This window comes from Macrotis lagotis, chromosome X (assembly GCF_037893015.1).
Source record: "Macrotis lagotis isolate mMagLag1 chromosome X, bilby.v1.9.chrom.fasta, whole genome shotgun sequence".
NCBI lineage: Eukaryota > Metazoa > Chordata > Mammalia > Peramelemorphia > Peramelidae > Macrotis > Macrotis lagotis.
Genome location: NC_133666.1, coordinates 125,563,617 through 125,583,258, shown reverse-complemented (window position 1 = coordinate 125,583,258; position 19,642 = coordinate 125,563,617). Strand labels below are relative to the sequence as shown.

The following is a 19,642-nucleotide window of genomic DNA, read 5'->3' as shown; positions in this document are numbered from 1 at the left end:
TCTTTAAGTACAGGACTTAGGTGAAGCATAGAGAAGGTGGATGGAAAGAGCTAGTTATGAGAGACTTAATGATGTTGAACTGTGTGTATTCCTGCATGGGAAGATGACACTGATAACTCACATGAACGTTCTCATTTATTAGGGCAGTTATAAAGAGCATATAAAGATAAGGTACAAGGAGTTGAATCTGAAGATCTAGTATATTAAAATGACGGACTTAATAGAGGAAAAAGGAATGTCCTGAGAGAGAAGGAAAGAAGAGATAGAATGGGCTAAGTTATTTCTCATAAAAGAGACAAGAAAAAGCTTTTGCAGTGTAGTGGAAGGGGGGAGTGAGTGAGCCTTTACTCTCATTGGAAGTGGCTCAGAGAAGGAATAACATAATTGCATATAGAAATCTATCTTACCCTAAAAGAAAATAGGAGAAGAAAAGGATAAGAAAAAGGGGGTCAGAGGGAGGGGGAGAGTGGTATAGATGATAGAAGTGAAGGAACCATAGGAGAGGGTAGTCAGATACAACATATTTCTGAGGAAGGATAGAGTGAAAGGAGACTAGAATAAATTGGGGGGGGGGGGGAATAGGATGCAGGGAAATCAGTTAGCAATAATAATAGAAAAAATACTGAAGCAATTTCTCTGATGGATTTGTTAGTTAAAGAATGTTAACCATGCCCAAGTCAGACATGTTGGTGTCTAAAAACAGCCTGAAGCATACTTGTTTCTCTTGAGGTTCTCTTTTTGGGGCAACTAGGTGGCACAGTGGATAAAGCACCAGCCCTGGAGTCAGGAAGAACTAGTTTAAATATGGCCTCAGTCTTAATTGTTTTGTTGTGTGACCTTGGGCAAGTCACATAACCCCATTAAGAACTAGTTTAAATATGGCCTCAGTCTTAATTGTTTTGTTGTTTGACCTTGGGCAAGTCACATAACCCCATTACCTTGCAAAAACTAAAAAAAAAAAATTAATTAAAAAAAAGGTTTCCGGCAGCCAAGTGGCACAGTGGATAGAGCACCAGCCCTGGAGTCAGGAGGACCTGAGTTCAAATCCAACCTCAGACATTTAATAATTACCTAGCTGGGTGGCCTTGGGCAAGCCACTTAACCCCATTGCCTTGCAAAAACCTAAAAAAAAAAAGTTTCTCTTTCTTTGGAGTCGGAGTTATGTTTACTTTTACAATATGACTATTGTAGTAATGTTTTTCATGGTTACACATTTTTAATCTACACCAAGTAAACTTGATTTTTCAAAGGGGGGAATGGGGTGGGAGGAAAGGAGAGAATTTGGAACTCAAGGTTTTGGAAGTAAATGTTGAAATTTGTTTTTGCATGCAGTTCAGGGGAAAAAACCTTAAAAATTAAACTTTTTTGAAAAAAATTTTACTTAGAATTATTACTTTCTTCAGCAGATACTGAAATGCAAATGATATACAGCTGACAACCTGACTGGGGATTAATCAAGTTGCAGCTAGATGTCACATTCATCATGGAGTGATATCAAATCAAACTACATTTTTTGATATATACTTTATAGGAGTAGAAATATTAATGCTTCTGAAGAATAATTACGTAATTAAAATAGTATGTTACAGGAATAAATGATACATGTCAGAACACTAATGTCTTCTTATAGAAAAATAAGAGAGAAAGTAATCTTTTAGAGTCTATGCCAAGAAATGTACAACACAAAACAACAGATAGGACAATCACTAAGTGTATTAGAATCATTAACAACTGACAATTTAAAAGTTTAATATAAATGCTTTATTTTGGATCTCAAAAATCTCCAAAAAGTTATAGAACATGACTTTAGATCCTTCAAAATTAAGTAATTAGAGATCAGCAGTTTATTTGTACATTCTAACAGGTTTCCCACAACTGGAAATATTTAGCCAAAACTGTAAATCCACTTATTTAAGAGAAAATGTTGGAGAGATTCATGAACTGAGAAATTAGTTGAACTCTATGACCTCTAAGGTCCCTTTTGAAACTTCAGATAGAAACAAAATGGGATAACCATATAATTCTAAGATTGAGTGAGGCCACTACATAGATCACAGTAAAATCTATAAGATAAATACTAATCAAGTTTATGTTAGACAAAGTTTTTACAAAAACACATGGGTCAATAAAAAAATATTTTAAAAGGTAACTTTTTCATCTCCCTCCCCTCTTAGCAGAGGCCGGGAAGTCAATGTGGAAAACTAGCTATATTATCAGACATACAAGACAGTATAGCATGGTTAAATGGTGATGATCAATCCTTCCTTTCTTTAATTTTTTCTTCAAAGGATAATTTTTGGAACAGAAGAAAAGGAATAAATTAAGAAATCAAGGTAATAGAAAAACAAAAATATCAACAGACAAAATAAAGAACAAATATCTGGTGACCTAAACAATACAATGCTCAATTCTTGTTGGAAGTAGAAGATGAGGGGAAAAAAAAGAAAATAGAACATCAAGAGTTAAAATCCCATGGTTTCCCAATACTTCAGTCAGAACATACTTACCATTTTCTACATATGGATGAAAAGGCAGAACCAATGCAAGGATGACCCTGCCCCTAGTTGGTTCTAGTACACTTCTAATATCTTTTAATAAAGTCAATGGCTGATCACAACGATCAAGCAGATTCAAGCAGCTGATAACATCATACTGGAATCCTGTGTTCTGCCATTCATTTATGCCAAGCACTCTGAGGAAAAAAAACGCAGAAATAATAAACTCAACACATACACCTCATTAAATAAATATTTTAAAATAGCTAAAATCCTATTTTAATATAATCCTATTTTTGTTTTTTATAACAAAGCAAGTCCAAAACATTTGAAATATTTGTTTATAACTGCTATTTACAGTAATAAAATCAATAAGCCAAGGCTAACAGGGAATATAGTGTTTCCTCTACTACACAATTTTATTAATTTTCAAGCAACAGAAGAAATTAAGGCCTATATCAAGATATGCAAAGTAACTAAAAATCTAAAGCATAAATAATGCCTATGGTTTATAATCATTATATATGTAATAGATATGAGAACAGAACATTATAAAATGGTTATGAAACTAGTGCATCACATAATTCTAAATATCACTTACATATTGTACTTAAAGCAATGAGATCTGTTTATAAAAACATTTATTAGGATTAAATAATAGAAAACATGACATTCATGTTTCCCATTTACAAGGTCCTCTATACACTGTAGATGTATAACCTATCAAGCAAATCTTTGTTCCCTGAAGAAAGGTGCTATGTTTCATAAAAAGTCATTATAGAGTATGATGATTGTTCAGTGAAGGGTAGGATCATACTTCAATAAAGTTACACACATTTCCAAATGTTTGGTAACATTTCTAACAAATTTTTTATAAAAAGGGTTCTGAGTTACTAATATCATTCAGATTATTCCATAAAATTACTTACTCTTGTTTCATGGTTCGTATGATAATGGTACATAAGTCACAGCATGAGTAAAACAGGTTAAGTAAGGATAAATAAATAAAAAAGCATCTGCAGTGAATTAAGTCTTTAAGATATTAAACAGTGTATTTCTTATAAATATCTTTAACCAGTGATTTTTGCAATATTTCCAGGAAAGGAAAAAAAGAATGAAAAAGAAATGAAATCATTAATTTATATCTTATTTTCCATCTAGGTTCTGAAAATTCATTTAAATATTTTTAAAAATACATGTAGGAATGTAGAATAAAGTTTAAAAGGGAACACAGATGAGTTATCATATAAAATTTGAAACAGCCTTTAAAAAAAGCTATCTCACACCCATTAGATTAGCTAATATGAAAACAAAGGAAAATAATATATGTTGAAGAGGATATGGGGAAAATTAGGACACTAATGCACTCATGGTGAAGTTGTGAACTCATCCAACCAACTATTAAGAAGAGCAATTTGGAACTATGCCCAAAAGATCATACCCTTTGATCCAGCAATAACATTATTAAGTTTGTCTTCCAAAAAGATCATAAAAAAGGCAAAAATACTTATAGTAGTACTTTATGCAGTGGGAAAATGTTGGAAATTAAGGGGATGTAAATCAACTGCAGAATGGTTGAACAAAATGTGGTAACTGATTATAGTGGAATATTGTACACTAAGAAATGGTGAACAGGCAGATTTCAGAAAAACTTGAATCAGTATGACCCAACAAAATATGAAATATACACAATATTAATAACTGTGTAAGGATCCAAGACAACACAATAATGCCAGACAAGGAAAAAGAAATCACAAAGGAAAATGCTATCCACACAAACAGAGATCTGATTGATGGGTTCTAAATGTAGATATAGAAGCATACTTTTTTCATTTACTTTATTCTTCTGGGGGTTTTTTCCCTTTTGATTTGTTTCTTTCACAAATATGACTAATATGGAAATATGTTTTACATGATAACCTATATATAACCTATATCAAATTGCCTATCATTTTAGGAAGAGGGGAGGGGGAGGGAGGAAGGGATAAAAATTTGGAACTCAAAATCTTGTAAAAATGAACACTAAAAATTGTTTTAATTGGGAAAAATAATAAAATACAATTTCTAAAAAATTAAGATTCTCAAAAAAATGAAGCTTCATGTAGTGTATAATTCCAATTTCACATGTATTACTCTTTTTCCATTCATTTTTGCATGGAGAAATGTTCACGTTTTCCAAATACATTATAATAAAAAGTTCTTTTTTTTTTGGTTAAAAAAATCATTTGTTTAGTTTTTCAAATGCTTTTAAAGTCATTTTTCTTCCTGGGTCTTAATCCATGATCTCTAAAATTAGGGGATTGAATTTGATGACCACTAAAATCCCTTTCAACATTCCATAATCCTACCAAATAAAAAATCTGATTTCCAAGGACTAAATTGATTATGTAGTTGTATTGGAATTTCAGTTCCAGATTTGCTTGAAATAAGTGGTATCAAGTGAGACTTAAGGATAATTTTGCCACATAATAGATACATTTGTCATAAATGAATTAAATATAGACAAGGAACTTTGTCAAACTGCTATGCAGTTGATTCAATTTTAAAGACTATTTTTATTGGTTTCATCAAGCTTCTATTTCAAATAAAAGTCAAAAACCTAGGACTAAGTTTATTAGTTCTCTAGCCAAAATATTTCAAAATGTAAAGAACAGAATTAATTTTTTTTGGTAAAAACAAAATTCTAGTTTTATGTGCAATATAGCATCTGACAAATATTATCATCCATCAATGCAGAACAGTCTTAAAAATTTATCAAATAGATGCAAATTATGCAAATCAAATTATGAAAATAGAGAACTTTCAAACTGGTAGTTTTGATAAATGAAATATTCTTAAAACTAGATCTTTAGTGAAATAAGGTAAGAACTTAAACAAGGGTGGCTAGGTGGCTCAATGGACAGAGCACAGGCCCTGGAGTCAGGAGTACCTGAGTTCAGATCTGGACTCAGACACTTAATAAATTACCTAGCTGTGTGGCTTTGTGCTAGCCACTTAACCCAATGCGCCTTGCCAAAAAAAAAAAAAAAAAAAAAAAAAAAAAAGTTAAACAAACTCAACGTCATTTTAGTTACAACTGTAACCTCAAGATTTTTGTTGTTTTTTTGCAAGGCAACAGGATAAAGGGACTTGCTCGAAGTCACACAACTAAGTAAACATTAAATGTTTGAGGCCAAATTTGAACTCAAGTCCTTCTGACATCAGGGCTGGTAATTCACTGTGCCATTTACCTGGCCCTGATCTTAAGATTTTTATCTGATAGGTCAATTCCAGTGGTATAGCCAAATGTATTATTTTCTCCATTCCAAAAACAAAATATTTATCAGGTAATCTATTAAAGCATATTAGTTCTTTTTTTAGGAAATGGGAAAAGTGATTTGTCCAGGTCACCCTGAAAACAGTGGCAGAATGGAAATTATAACTCAGAAGCTAATCTTATTATTCAGACCAATGAATTATATCTCTGCACTTAGGAAAACAGGGCAAGCACCCTGTTAATAAATATCTGATCATGATGAGTGAAAATGGTTGAATACCTATAGTTGAATGCTAAATGATCCTTTTGTTGGGGGCGGGGGGAGACTATTCATCTTAGAAACTGATTTCACTTAAACACAGTTTTATCTTTTTTTAGTTTAAAAAATGCCAATTCTATATATTTACTAGATTAAATTGAGTTGCTAATCTGCATTACTGGATTTAAATTAGTAGATTAAAATTATTTGAGTTGCTTCTTTTACTTGCTAATCAGTATTAGAATGGCTCTCTCATAGAGTTCTGTATACAAATGAAATTATAGGTCTAAAATGACATCCCATTCTAATAATATGAACAATTTACTTTTTTTTTTGCAAGGCAATGGAGTTAAGTGGCTTGCCCAAGGCCACACAGCTAGGTAATTATTAAGTGTCTGAGGTTACATTTGAACTCAGGTATTCCTGACTCCAGGGCCAGGGCTCTATCCACTGCACCATCTAGCAGTCCCTGAACAATTTACTTTTAAGATTATCTGCAGGGAATATAAAGCCCCATCTGGCATTTATCACCACTGTCCAGATGAGTAATACTCAAAGGAATATAAACTAATTCTATTACATAAGGTATACCTAGGAAGACAAATACACTAGGGAAGAGAACATACTACTTTGCAACAACAAAAATATATGTTCTAAAAATATTTATATTTCAAGTTTGTGATTATTAACCATTCTGCCTCCTTTCTAAGATTATAGTCCCAAAATTCTTTATTTAAAAAAATATATTTGTCTTGGAATTTTGGAAATCTTCTTAATGTTTGCAATGAGATTTACAAATTTTAAATAGAATGATAAATCCTTTTAAGTCTCCTTTGATAACCTTTCTAATCAAATATATTATTTAAAATAAACATTTCCTAAAAACTTAATACAGCAAAACCAGTAAGGAATCTAATCTATAGATTTATATAGATTCAAAACTATAGCTCTCTCCTGCCTTTAACATGCCTTTTGTGACATGGCAGCATATTCATATATAAATGTATATTTATATATACACACATATATGTAGACACACACATAAAGTATATATTTATATGTGTAACTATGCATTGAAAGCACTTTTTTAGCTAATTGGATCCCCCCCCTAAAAAAAGGAATGCCAATTAAGTTATATCATCATCATCGAATTATTGTAGTACCTCGATTTCATTCCTGTTATCTACTTATTTTCCTAAATGAAGTAGTAGTTATTGCCTTTTTATTTTCCACACTACAAAACAGGAATAGGAGTTAAGTGTTTACTGTAAAGTCTTGCAACACTAAAGATATTTTGAATAATGTAGTTATAATGACAATTTCTGTATGAAAAGATCCTTAAATGGAACACTGTTTTTGAAATCAAACTCCCCACCTGGGGTGGCTAGGTGACATAGTGGATAAAGCACAGGCCCTGGAGTCAGGAGTACCTGGGTTCAAATCCGGTCTCAGACACTTAATAATTACCTAGCTGTGTGGCCTTGGGCAAGCCACTTAACCCCGTCTGCCTTGCAAAAACCTAAAAAAAAAAACCCTCCCCACCCCCACAAAATTGGTCACATTGCAATAAAATTTATGGCTTATTACCAAAAAACCCCCACTATAGCTCTCATTTATGAAATCAATAGTTTTTTATAAGCTATATTTTTTAAAACCCAAAGCAGTTTAATCTCTATTAGAATTTTCTGGCACAACAAGGGTTACCTGGTCTATCTGTTTTTACTCCCACCAAAGCTCATTCTCCTTCCTCAAATATCAGAAGGATTAGGACCTAGTGGTGGGCAACAGTACTCCCAGAGAGCACTGATTCTTGCATCTTATGCTAGTTCAAAGTTCTCCTGGGATCTCTTTCTTCCCTCAATCCTAAGGTACCCTTCTTGAGTTTCTGTCCCTGGGCTCTGGAATGCTCCTTTCAGTCACCACCACTGCATGTGTTTCTGACCAGATGCTGTTTCCAGTGTCTTACAGACCACTTTGTCTTGTTTCCATAAACTGCCCGGGGTTGGAAACATTATTCACTCTAACTTTTTCTTAGACTTCCCAATCAAAATTCCTACAGGTACATGTTTTAGAACATTGTGGAAAAGAAACAGGAGCAAGCTACATTTAATTGCTTCCTCTCACACTTGTCATCTTCACTCTGCCCCTTATGACTTACTTTTAGTTGAAACTTGCAGGAAATCCTCACGGGTGTCTCTTCATTTATCCTGTCTGTCCAAGGCAACACTGTAGTAAAACTAAACTAGATTTTCAGAATAAAAGATCTTCTAAGACAGACTGTCAAGGATAGAAGAAAATCTTCAGGATTTTTTAAAATATCTGTGTTTAGATATTTTTAAAGTTAGTGATCTGAAGTTTTTATATGTCTTATTTTAATATTAACATTCTAGATGATGCTACTATAAAGTTACATATTAAACTTCATAGAATCACAGATTCAAAGCTGAAAGTAACTTTAGTTCCTAGTCAAACTTAGTCAAACTCCCTATTTTACAGACGAGAAATCTCAGGCTCAGAAAGTTAAGTTCCTTGCCTAAAAGTCATCCACATAATAGTGAGCATGAGGTGAGATTTGGACCCAGATCCTCTGACGCTAGAACCATAACCTCTTTCTGCTATATGAATGCCTCCTTAAATTAAAATAAGGGAAATCAAAAACACACTAAGAAAAATTCCATCTTTACATTTCTACTTAATTTATAAGTGAGGATGAAAAATTGCCAGTTATGAAATATTACTCCTAGTTCTTGTATTTAAAAAAACAACAACACATCTTTCAAGGACAAATATACCAAATAGCACTTCCTAAAAATATACCTGTATTTCTTTTTCTGAAGCTGCCATATCATAGTTTCAGATAACTCAGTGGCATAGATTTCTTCAAAATGAGGGCTCATGATTTTAGTGACTTCTCCATCTCCAGCACCTAAATCAAGGAGTCTATGTGTTTTCCAGTCTGGATTTATTTTAAGCAGTCTCTGAAACTGATCTGGTGAAAACACAAACATTGAGCCTCTTCCTAGTAACCTGAAATACAAAGATAAAAAAATGATAGAATTTGTGAAAATTAAATTAAAAAAAACAATGAATATGTGACCCACTGATCCATCTGTGGAAGCCTACTGGAACTAGTTATAAATTTAAAAAATACTAATAAATAATAATAAATTCTAAAGTGAATAAAATAGAATACATAATAGGCAGATTAAGGTGGCTCTAACAGAATCTCAAAAATAAAAAAGGAAAGGTGTAATGAGTAAGAGAAAATGAGTCTAGGTGTATAAAAATTTAAATCAATGACAGAATGGAGATCATAAACAGAATATTGTTAAGATAAAAAGATAAATATAATCAAAATTTTAAAAACAACAAAACAAATATTTATTCAGTATTGATTATATGTGTAAGGCACTGCTCTAGTATACTGGATATACAAATACTAAAAAAATTAACAGCAATTCCTGTTCTCCAGGAAGGTAGTTCTACTAAGGGAAATAACATACATAATTAACATTAATATAAATACAGACAGGTGTTTCCTTAGGTGGATCAGATGAGAGCATTAAGAGGAATCAGGAAAGATCTTTTGTAGAACGTAATTCTAGAGTTGAACTTTGAATAGAAAATATATTTGAAGAGGGAAAGCATCCCTATCATGCGGCAGTCTTGGCTGAAGCATGGAGATAGACTAAGTAAGCATGTTTGGATGGAACATAGAGTACATGAAAAGAAATGCAAAATAAATATGGGAAGGTAAATGGAGACAGATTATAAAAGGCTCAAATGTTGAAAAGAAGATCATGGATGATGAATTTTGTGCTTGAAAAGGACATTAGCAACCATCTTGTCCATTTTGCAGGTGAAGCAATGTAGGCCCAGAGCAGCTAGGTAGTGCACAGATAGAGTGCTAGCCCTGGAGCCAGGAGTTCCTGAGTTTAAATCCAGCCTCAGACAATAATTACCTAGCTGTGTGACCTTGAGCAAGTCACTTAAACCTAGTGACTTAAGTAAATAAAATTAAAAAAAAAAAAAGAAGGGAGGCCTGTCTAAGGTCATACATGCATTAATGACAGAAGCAGCATTTGAAACCAGGAACTCTGATTGCAAATTAAGTTTTCCTTCCACTGTACCATACTGAGTTAGCATTTCATTCTCACAAGAACAGTTATTGAAACGTTCTTAACAGAGCAGTGACATAGTCTGAATTGTACTTTAATTTGGTGGTTGTATATATGCTGGCCTGGAAAAGTAAGAGACTAGACCAAGACCAAGATAAGTAGCACCATGAAAGGAAAGAGACTGGTATATGTGAGAGATGAAATATAAGCACATTAGGCAAAATTGAGGACAAAGAAAGAGCTGTTAGGTTGGAAACATGGATGACTGGAAAAATGTGATGACCTTAAGAAAAATGGGGGGAAAATGGGAAATCAGGAAGAAGGTTAGGTTTAGGGGAAAAGATAATAAAATCTCTTTGAAAAATAGTATCAGAGAGCATATAGTTGGAAAAATAAATAAATATTTAATTTTTAAAAAGACAAATAGTATCAGAGCTCTTAGAACTTTATGGCAATAAATAATAACAATAACAATAATAATAGCAATCCACTTAATTTGATAGCTGAAGAAATTGAGTCCCAGGAAGGCTAAATGACTTGCTTATGGTCAAATAGGTGAATAAATGTTTAAGGCAGATTTTCTGACTGCTGAGTCAAGAGTCCATTTCTACTATACTACTACACCACCTCTCTTCAACACCAGATACTTCATTCGGGTTGTCCTATGAGACAACCAGATGGAGCAGGAACAGCAGTAGGTAATGCAAACTAGAACTCATGAAAGAGACTAGAGCTGGATTATGTAAATTGAGCATCATTCACACAGAGATGATAAGTGAATCCATAAAGCATATACAATTACCTAGAGAGAAAAGAAATTAGGGTCCAGGGCAGAACTCTAACCCATGCAAAAAGGGATAGTACATGAATGATGATCCATTAAAGTGGTGGCAAGAATATAGGGAGAGAACCAAGAGAAAACAAAGAAATTACAAAAATCTACACAGCAAAAAATATTTAGGAAAAGTACAAGTCTAAAAAGTCTAGAAAACAAAGCTAGAGACAATAAGAAAGGATACACAAATATAGGGTAAGGAAGAAAGAAAACTCAACAATCTCAAATTTCAAGGACTGAGTATATTTGTCCTAGTTTTGCTTTTTTCCCTCTCTTCCCTTTTGTTCTATGACCAGACACCAAGGTCCTGATTCAAGGATGTGTTGGCATTTTCTCCCTCTACATTCTTATCCCACCCCAACCCCTTTCTGCTTGCAAGCAAACAATGATTAGCAATGATACCCGGAACACATTTCCCCAATAGGTTCCCTCAAGGTACTGACCTTGTGGGATAAAAATCTCATTCTGGCCCAACTGACTCCCATGGTACTTTGACTTATACCTGACTCTCCTTTATTGACCATAAAGGGGAGGGGTTCATTCAGACCTCTTCTTTTTAGCCAAAAGGGGAAAATATTAAGATATTAGGAGACACCTTGTTTTCCAGAACTAAAATAAAGCAAGCAAAGTTGTATCCTAAGTTTGGCATTAACAACAATCCTCTGTGCTCACCCTCTGTATGAACTCACCCTCTGGCAAAAATCACATAATTATTGTACTGTTTTGACCTGCAATAGGTATTCTCTAAGCTCAGACAAGCACTAGACAAATGCCTATGTTCCAGAGTTACAAAGCTCTGCTATGAATCAAACTTGTCTCATTGTTGCTATTACCCCTCATTAACAGGGCTTCAGCTCACTGCAAAGCCATTGGTATAAGTATTGAGATCTCCCTTTGGGCCCTGGCACTAAGGGTATCCTTGCTTGCAAGTCATTTCCTTCCTTTTGAAATTAAATTTCTGCTTGATTTCTGACTCTCCTGTCTCTAACCTGTTCTTTTCAGCTCTGGCCATCCACAGGTTAGAGGCTGGTTTGGTTCAGTTGACAATACAGTTAGCTGATTCTGACTCCCAAGATGGCAACCAATCTTTAATTTCATCTTTTATGATGTTTTTTCCAGGACTCCCTACATCCACTGTTTTCTGAATTCTCCCTGAAAAAAAGAACTTAAGGTATACAGGCATGAAGCTTCCACTTCTACTGCAAATCTTTGGTATGTTTCATTTCATGAACTAAGTTCTATTTTTACAAAGTAGCTGGCAATTTTGACTATGTACCATTCTCTACTGCTCCCACTTTCATAATGAAATTACCAAAAATCAAAGTATACATGCTGATTAAGTTTGGAGGTTCTTATCAAATTCTTTTTAAAATGTCTCTGTTATCAAGCTCGGCAACAAATGTTGCCATGATCACTTCATGGCAGTCTATTTACTTATGTTATTGGGAACACTGCAAGATAACCAAGTATCCCATAAAATTATATTTCTTGACCTTGGATGTATGATGTAACCAACTTTCCTTTATCCTACTCTCCAATGAAAACCCATGAACTCTCCTGTTTTAACTGTAACTTCTTGAGGTCCTCTTATTTCTTTTATAAAGAGAATGTCAAGACGGATGTGGTTCAGTTGCTCTAGTGACTAAATGGTTGTTGAACAAAGATCACACAACGAGAATCAAAAGTGAAATTCCTTAGAGAAAAATCTAAATTCTATTATGATTTTTTGCACCTCTCTGCCCTGATAGAATTATCATTCCACTACTTTAGTTTGGAAAATAAAGGCTGGTAGGCAGTTAGGTGGCGCAGTGCATTAATTTTCTAAGGAGGCTTAATATCACTCTTAGCCACACAAAAGGATAACATATAAATTAATTAGCTAATCACAGAATCAAAGCTAGAAGGGACACCTGATGGATCTATATTTAAATTATTCAAGAAAAATGATTGCAGATCTGTTTTCAAAGCTCTCCACAATGCAGATCCCTTATGTTCTTTTCCTGGTGTTTTTGGTTCTCAAAAATATCACTGCCATGTTAGCCTGTGGCTAATTCAGTCCAGTATTCTCTTTCTGATAGTAATAACAACAGATGAATAGAAGAGGATGGTTATCCTATGACTTCAGTTTCAAAGATTCAATTTCTACTTCCAGCTAGTCGATGACTCAAAAGAACACAATTGATTCTTATTCCAGTATCGTACCACCCTTGAAATGACAAATTCTCTTGACAAACTCTTGTCACAATTTAAGATTAAAGAAAAAGTCTTGATTTCTTGTTATCTTTTGCTTTTTCTTTGTAATCTCTCTTCATATGCTTAAAAGACTAAATTATTTCTTTTTTTCTTAAGTTTTCTTTTTTCTGGAATCATCAGTGTCCATATAGTTCTTTGACGGCTTCAAGAATGTGCCACAGAAACCCTTATGTAGAGATAGTCTTTATTTCTGGAGTAAATCCTAGAGGGAGTGCTTGGTGATACTTAAAAGATATTCTCTAGAAACAATACTACAAAGAAGGTCTAAATTGAGTCTTTAATTAAGGAAGCAGTAACTAAAGCAAGTGATTTTGAAAAGGATCATATCAAGAATCTGAGGGGCTGGGGAAATCTAAGGGATTTCTCAACATCTACAATTCTTCACATTCTTAAAACTGAGATTGTTCTCTCCTGGGCTATAGGGATTTTGACTAATTGCCAAAGCTTATGAAGTTCTGCTTTGAAAAGAAAGAAAAACCTCCTTGGAACAGAAATCTTACACAGCGCACACTAACAATAGGCTAATTAAAAAAATAAACTTTACAGCTCAACTACTGAGGTCGTACTCATCAGGCAATTCATTGAAAACACTCAAGAAAATCAAGTAAAGGATCCTGGAAGATGAGTTATTGTGCCTAGGATCATATTCAAGGATCAGATAGGAAAACAGATATAAACCATTAGAGCTTGTTTCTAAGATTTATGTAGCAACAAAGTATATGAGCACTAACACAGGAGTGAAATGATCTATAACAGTATTTTTCAGCACTAAAAATTATTTTTTTCTCCTTGGCTTTCCAATCTTTTTTTTTTAGGTTTTTTTTTTGCAAGGCAAACGGGGTTAAGTGGCTTGCCCAAGGCCACACAGCTAGGTAATTATTAAGTGTCTGAGACCGGATTTGAACCCAGGTACTCCTGACTCCAAGGCTGGTGCTTTATCCACTACGCCACCTAGCTGCCCCTACTTTCCAATCTTTAACTGATCACTAGATTTCTGAAGACTTGGTTTTATAGTTTAAAAGACAACTTCCGGCCAAGATGGCAGAGAGAAGACAGGCACGGTTAAATACCTGAATCTTCTTCACATCAGACTTGGCTCAAAGTCAACTTACACATACTCAGTTAACTTAAAAAACATCTAACTTTTCAAGTATTAAAAGGGGAAAAGGGAATGGAGAAAGGGAAGGGGAGGGGGGGAAAAAGGGGAACTAACAAAAAGAAAGGAAGGGAAAAGAAAATAAAGGGAAAGGGGAAAGAAAGGGAAGGGGGTGATATAGGAACTCTCCCTTAAAACGTAAGCGGATAGCAGAGTGGATTAAAAATCAGAATCCTACAATATGCTGCTTACAAGAAACTCATTTGAAGCAAAGAGATACATATAGAGTAAAGGTAAAAGGTTGGAGCAAAATATATATTTTGCTTCAGCTGACAGCGGTAGCAATCCTTATCTCAGACAAAGCAGCTGCAAAATAGATGGCATTAAAAGAGATAAGGAAGGAAACTTTAACCTCCTAAAAGGTACCATAGACAATAAAGCTATTTCAATACTGAATATATATGCACCCAATGGGATAGCATCCAAATTCTTAGAGAAGCTGAAGGAACTACAGGAAGACATAGACAGCAAAACTCTACTATTGGGAGACCTCAACCTCCTGCTCTCAGATCTAGGTAAATCGAATCATAAACAAGAAAGAAGTTAAGGAGGTACATAGATTGTTAGAAAAACTAGATATGGTAGACTTATGGAGGAAATTGAATGGGGATAGAAAGGAATATACCTTTTTCTCTGCAGTACATGGAGCTTATACAAAAATTGACTATGTACTAGGGCATAAAAACCTAATGATCAACTGCAGAAAGGCAGAAATAGTGAATATATCTTTCTCAGATCACAATGCAGTAAAAGTCATATGCAATACTGGGTCAAGGAGATATAGACCCAGAACCAATTGGAAACTGAATAACCTAATTTTAAAGAATGCATGAACCAAAAAACAAATTATAGAAAGAATTAATCATTTTATCCTAGATAATGACAAATACCAAAACCTATGGGATACACTCAAGGGTGGCTGTTAGGGGATATATTATAGCTTTAAATGCTTACATGAATAGATTAAGAGAAAGAGGAAATCAATGAACTAAACATGCAACTAAAAAAATTAGAGAAAGAACAAATTAAAAATCCCCAATTTAGAAATTCTAAAAATTAAAGGAGAAATTAATAAAAGCAAAAACAAAAAACCTACTGAATTAATAAATAAAACCAAAAGTTGGTTTTATGAAAAAAAACAACAATAAAATTGATAAACCTCTGGTCAATTTGATTAAAAAAAGAAGAAAACCAAATTGCTAGTATCATAAATGAAAAAGGTGAACTCACCACCAATGAGGAAGAAATTAAAGTAATTCAACAAGCCATCATTGAACTCCCTAAGAAAAAATCTCCAGGGCCTGATGGATTCACAAGTGAATTCTACCAAACATTTAAGGAACAATTGGTTCCAATTCTATATAAACTCTTCGGAAAAATAGGGAAAGATGGAACTCTGCCTAACTCTTTCTATGAAACCAATATGGTGCTGATACCTAAACCAGGAAGAGTTAAAACAGAGAAAGAAAATTATAGACCTATCTCCCTAATGAATATAGATGCAAAAAGCTTAAATAAAATCTTAGCAAAATGATTACAACAAGTTATCACTGGGATACTACTTTATGATCAAGTAGGATTTATCCCAGGAATGCAGGGTTGGTTCAATATTAGGAAAACTGTTAGTATACTCAATTATATAGTTTAAAAGTCAAGATAAAAATGATCAAATTTTTCCATTCTACTTCAGCCTTTCAGTGGTTAATGCCTGTATTGAAGAGCCAAAGTACCCTGGTGATTATTGCCACTGGAATAAGTGATGAACAGGTAAGAAATCAATTCTGACAAAGACACAAACTACAAATATTAAGAAGGGTAGGAACATTTATATCTACTTGCCAATAAAAGGGTCTAATGATTAGATTCTGACTAGTTAATACACTATAACTATTTCATTAGAAATCTGAAGAGGGAGAAATTTTTTTTCATAAAGGAACTATTTTTATTTTACCTCAATGAAAAAGTGCCATCATTTCACTTACCCATTGATTGATGTTCTAGACATAAAAAGGCTAAAAACAGATGATACAAAAGAGTGATACAGTTGAATAAACAACCAGCCCGATTTCTCAATACTGTTGTTTAAGAAGATCTGTGTTCCTTGATCAAGGTAACTCTGGACAAAGACCGGCTGAAGTGATTCACATAACTGCTCTCTGTTGCACACATACCACTAAAGAGAGAGGAGAAAAAAAATAGACATCAGAGGTATCATCTAAAAAAAGTGTAGTAATACAAAACCAAAATCAGCAGATGAAGACTAGACCTTAGCCCTGAGTGTCTAAATATTATAATATATAACTATAGTATCTTTAAAATAAATCTATAAAACAATTACCACTCTTTCATATGCCTCCAGTTAGATTATAGTGTTATTAACTCTGCTTTTCAGAGGAGAAAACAAGGTATGTATTATAATACTTTGTCTAATCAAATCAACTCAGATTAATGTTTCAATCTGATTAAGCTTTGTTTCTACTTATTGGTTAAATAAACATGTCTAAAAAAATTCTCAAAAAACACTTCACAAATAGATTGTTACCCATTCTTACAAAAGGACAGAAAAAAAATTGAACCATGGAAAGGTTAAGGACTTAGTCAATGTCACAGTCAGTCAATGGCAAACAGGGAATGACATTCCAAGAATAAGATTCTCAAGCAAAGCTCAAGCGAAAAATTCCTCTACTCTAATGGTTTCACAAATTTTAAATGCCAGTACACTAAATCCAAAAACAACATGATGATTTTCAATTTTGACTTCTAGTATTTAATTACCCTATTTTTTTCATGTACAAAAATGAACTTCTTTACAGGTCTGATAAATGAATTAATAGACTACCCTCTGAAACTAGGGAGGATTGATATTCCTTAGTCTGTTTTTTTGGCTAAGAAAGTATTAGTTTTTCCTTTTATTTCCTTTCAAATAGTAACTTCTAACTACTTCTCCATAAAAAGTATGACCAAATTTCTCAACAATTTTGTAAGTTGTAAGGTATTTCCTGTCTCTACAAAAGGTAATATAATCATTTGCACAATTGGTGTAGCAATTTTACTGTCACACCAGCCTTGCTAAATACTAAGTAAAATATTGTGTAACTTACTCCCAACCCTGGTATTTAAAAAAAAAATATGACAGATCAGTTTCACAGAAAAATGTAGACAAGTATCTGACAAAAAAGGGTTAGTTATTCCTTTTTATTTAGTGAACCCTGATGAGACTTTTCCTTTTAAACTAGATATAGTATCTAATTATGGTTTGGAAGTATATTAGAAATAATTCTGCATTTATGCTCAGGAGAGACCTAGGTTCAAATCCCTTAATTTCTCATTTTTGTGATCATTAAGGAAGTTACTCAATCACTCTCAAACTTAGCTTCCACAGCTATTCTCAAAAAAGTGAAAAACTGGGAGGTTTTTGCAAATCATAAAGCATAATATAAAGATCAGTTATTATTCTCAAACCAATTCACTAGGATGGTACATTGAAATATTATTTCTCTATGCTAAAATTATGAACTATTTTTACATTTCATAGACCTTTATACTTATGCAATTTTCCCCTTATTTTTACTTATTGTGTACTAAATATTTTTCTTGCTCATCAGTTTCTAATCCCCCAATATACACCACATTATACTATAGTCTTGGGCTTATTACAAACCATTTTTTAATCTCCTCACAACATATAATCAAACACTCTACTAATATAGAAATGAAACTGTCAGGGGGAAGGGGGAGAGAAGGTAGGGAGGGAGAAAAATGAGAAATTCAAAACCTTATTAAAAAAAAGATTGTTGAAAACTATCTTTGCATGTAATTAGAAAAATAAATAAAATATTTTTTTAATTAAAAAAAAGAAATGAAACCATTCAGGGGAGTTAGGGGAGCAGAAGGGTAAACAGTTAAAGAATAACAATTCAAACAATAGACTGAATCTCCAAACCATCAAGAACTGGCCCTCTTAATAACATGTGATACTTTCAGATGCTGGTATTGCTCAACTGCAACTCATTTTACTCATTAAAATTAACATTAACAACACCCAAGTCAGCCTTTCTTGACTGACTAAACAATGTTTTGTAAAGAAAGCTTCAAACCAAATGGGATTGGAGAGATGGGAGAAAAAGAAATGGGACACTGAGAAAGAAAATTCTCTCACTGAAACAAAGGTTTAAACCCAAGTCCTTCCCCCATCCATGTTATAATCTGTCTATCCTAAATTGCTGAAAAATCTAACAAGGCACTCAAAGCAAAGACCCCACCCCCAAAATCTGCAAACACAACAGCAGAAAGACAGACATAAAATTAAAAAACAAAAACACCCCAAATCTAAATATCTGTAGTTTTTCTTTTTCAAGGTTTTCTTAATACTTTTAAGAAGTCCAAGTTCTTCAACATTAGAACTTTTTTGATATTTGATATTTCCTTACAAAATGCCTAAAGAAGCATGTACACTACATATCATATCACACTACAATTGTCTGGTTAGGAAATTGGGTATAGTGTACTATAAGAGAAAGCAATATCTTACTCAGTTTAAATTGTTTAAATGTAAAAAGGTAGATAAATCTTTAGAATTAGGTCAGGTAACTAGGTTTTATATTGTCTTCACTGGCAAAGACAACCCTTCAAGATTTTTATTTATTTAATTAATGATATTAGCTAAACATTCAGGTCTTAGTTTCCTCAACCAAAAAAAAAAAGAGGTTGGGATAAATATTTGTCTTCTAGCTTTAGCATTCTGATTGAACATAAGTCTTGTTATTTCCAACTGACATTAAGTTTTGATAGTTTTGTTAACAAGGTGGTAGGGGGAAAAACTATGTAAGCATGCAAACATATTATGTCTTACAATAAATATTTGCTAATTGCTTTGTCATATGAGTCAGCACCTGTGTAAAAAGAATCCACAAATTATCTTGTAAGTCGGGAGAGGCTAGGTGGCGCAGTGGATAGAGCACTTGCCCTGGAGTCAGGAGTACCTGAGTTCAAATGTGACCTCAAGACACTTAATTACCTAGCTGTGTGGCCTTGGGCAAGTCATTTAACCCCATTTGCTCACATTTATTTATGTTAAGCACATTATTTCATTTTAACCTCACAAAATCCTATGAAGTGGGTGTTATTTGTTTTACAGAAAAAAAGGAATGTGTTTCAGATGCTATGTAAACCTCAATCTCCTGTTTCCGAGTCCAGCATTCAATCCACTAACATTGCCATTATCTTTTCACTTCTCCAGTGTCTCACTCACACTGTCTATTATTTGTTCT

The 19,642-nt window shown here is 33.5% G+C and overlaps 1 protein-coding gene across 5 annotated transcripts in view; it reads right to left on the bottom strand.

Moving 5' to 3' along the window:
- The window catches only part of METTL9 (methyltransferase 9, His-X-His N1(pi)-histidine), a 66,785-nt gene that overhangs the window by 25,138 nt on the left and 22,005 nt on the right, over window positions 1-19,642 (bottom strand). For all 5 annotated transcript variants that reach the window (XM_074202888.1, XM_074202886.1, XM_074202887.1 and 2 more), the window contains exons 2-4: window positions 16,355-16,545; window positions 8,828-9,037; window positions 2,508-2,692 (exon numbers count right to left, since the gene is read on the bottom strand). In XM_074202888.1, the coding sequence (XP_074058989.1) occupies window positions 2,508-2,692; window positions 8,828-9,037; window positions 16,355-16,545 (586 nt within the window). The remainder of the gene's footprint in view (window positions 1-2,507; window positions 2,693-8,827; window positions 9,038-16,354; window positions 16,546-19,642) is intronic.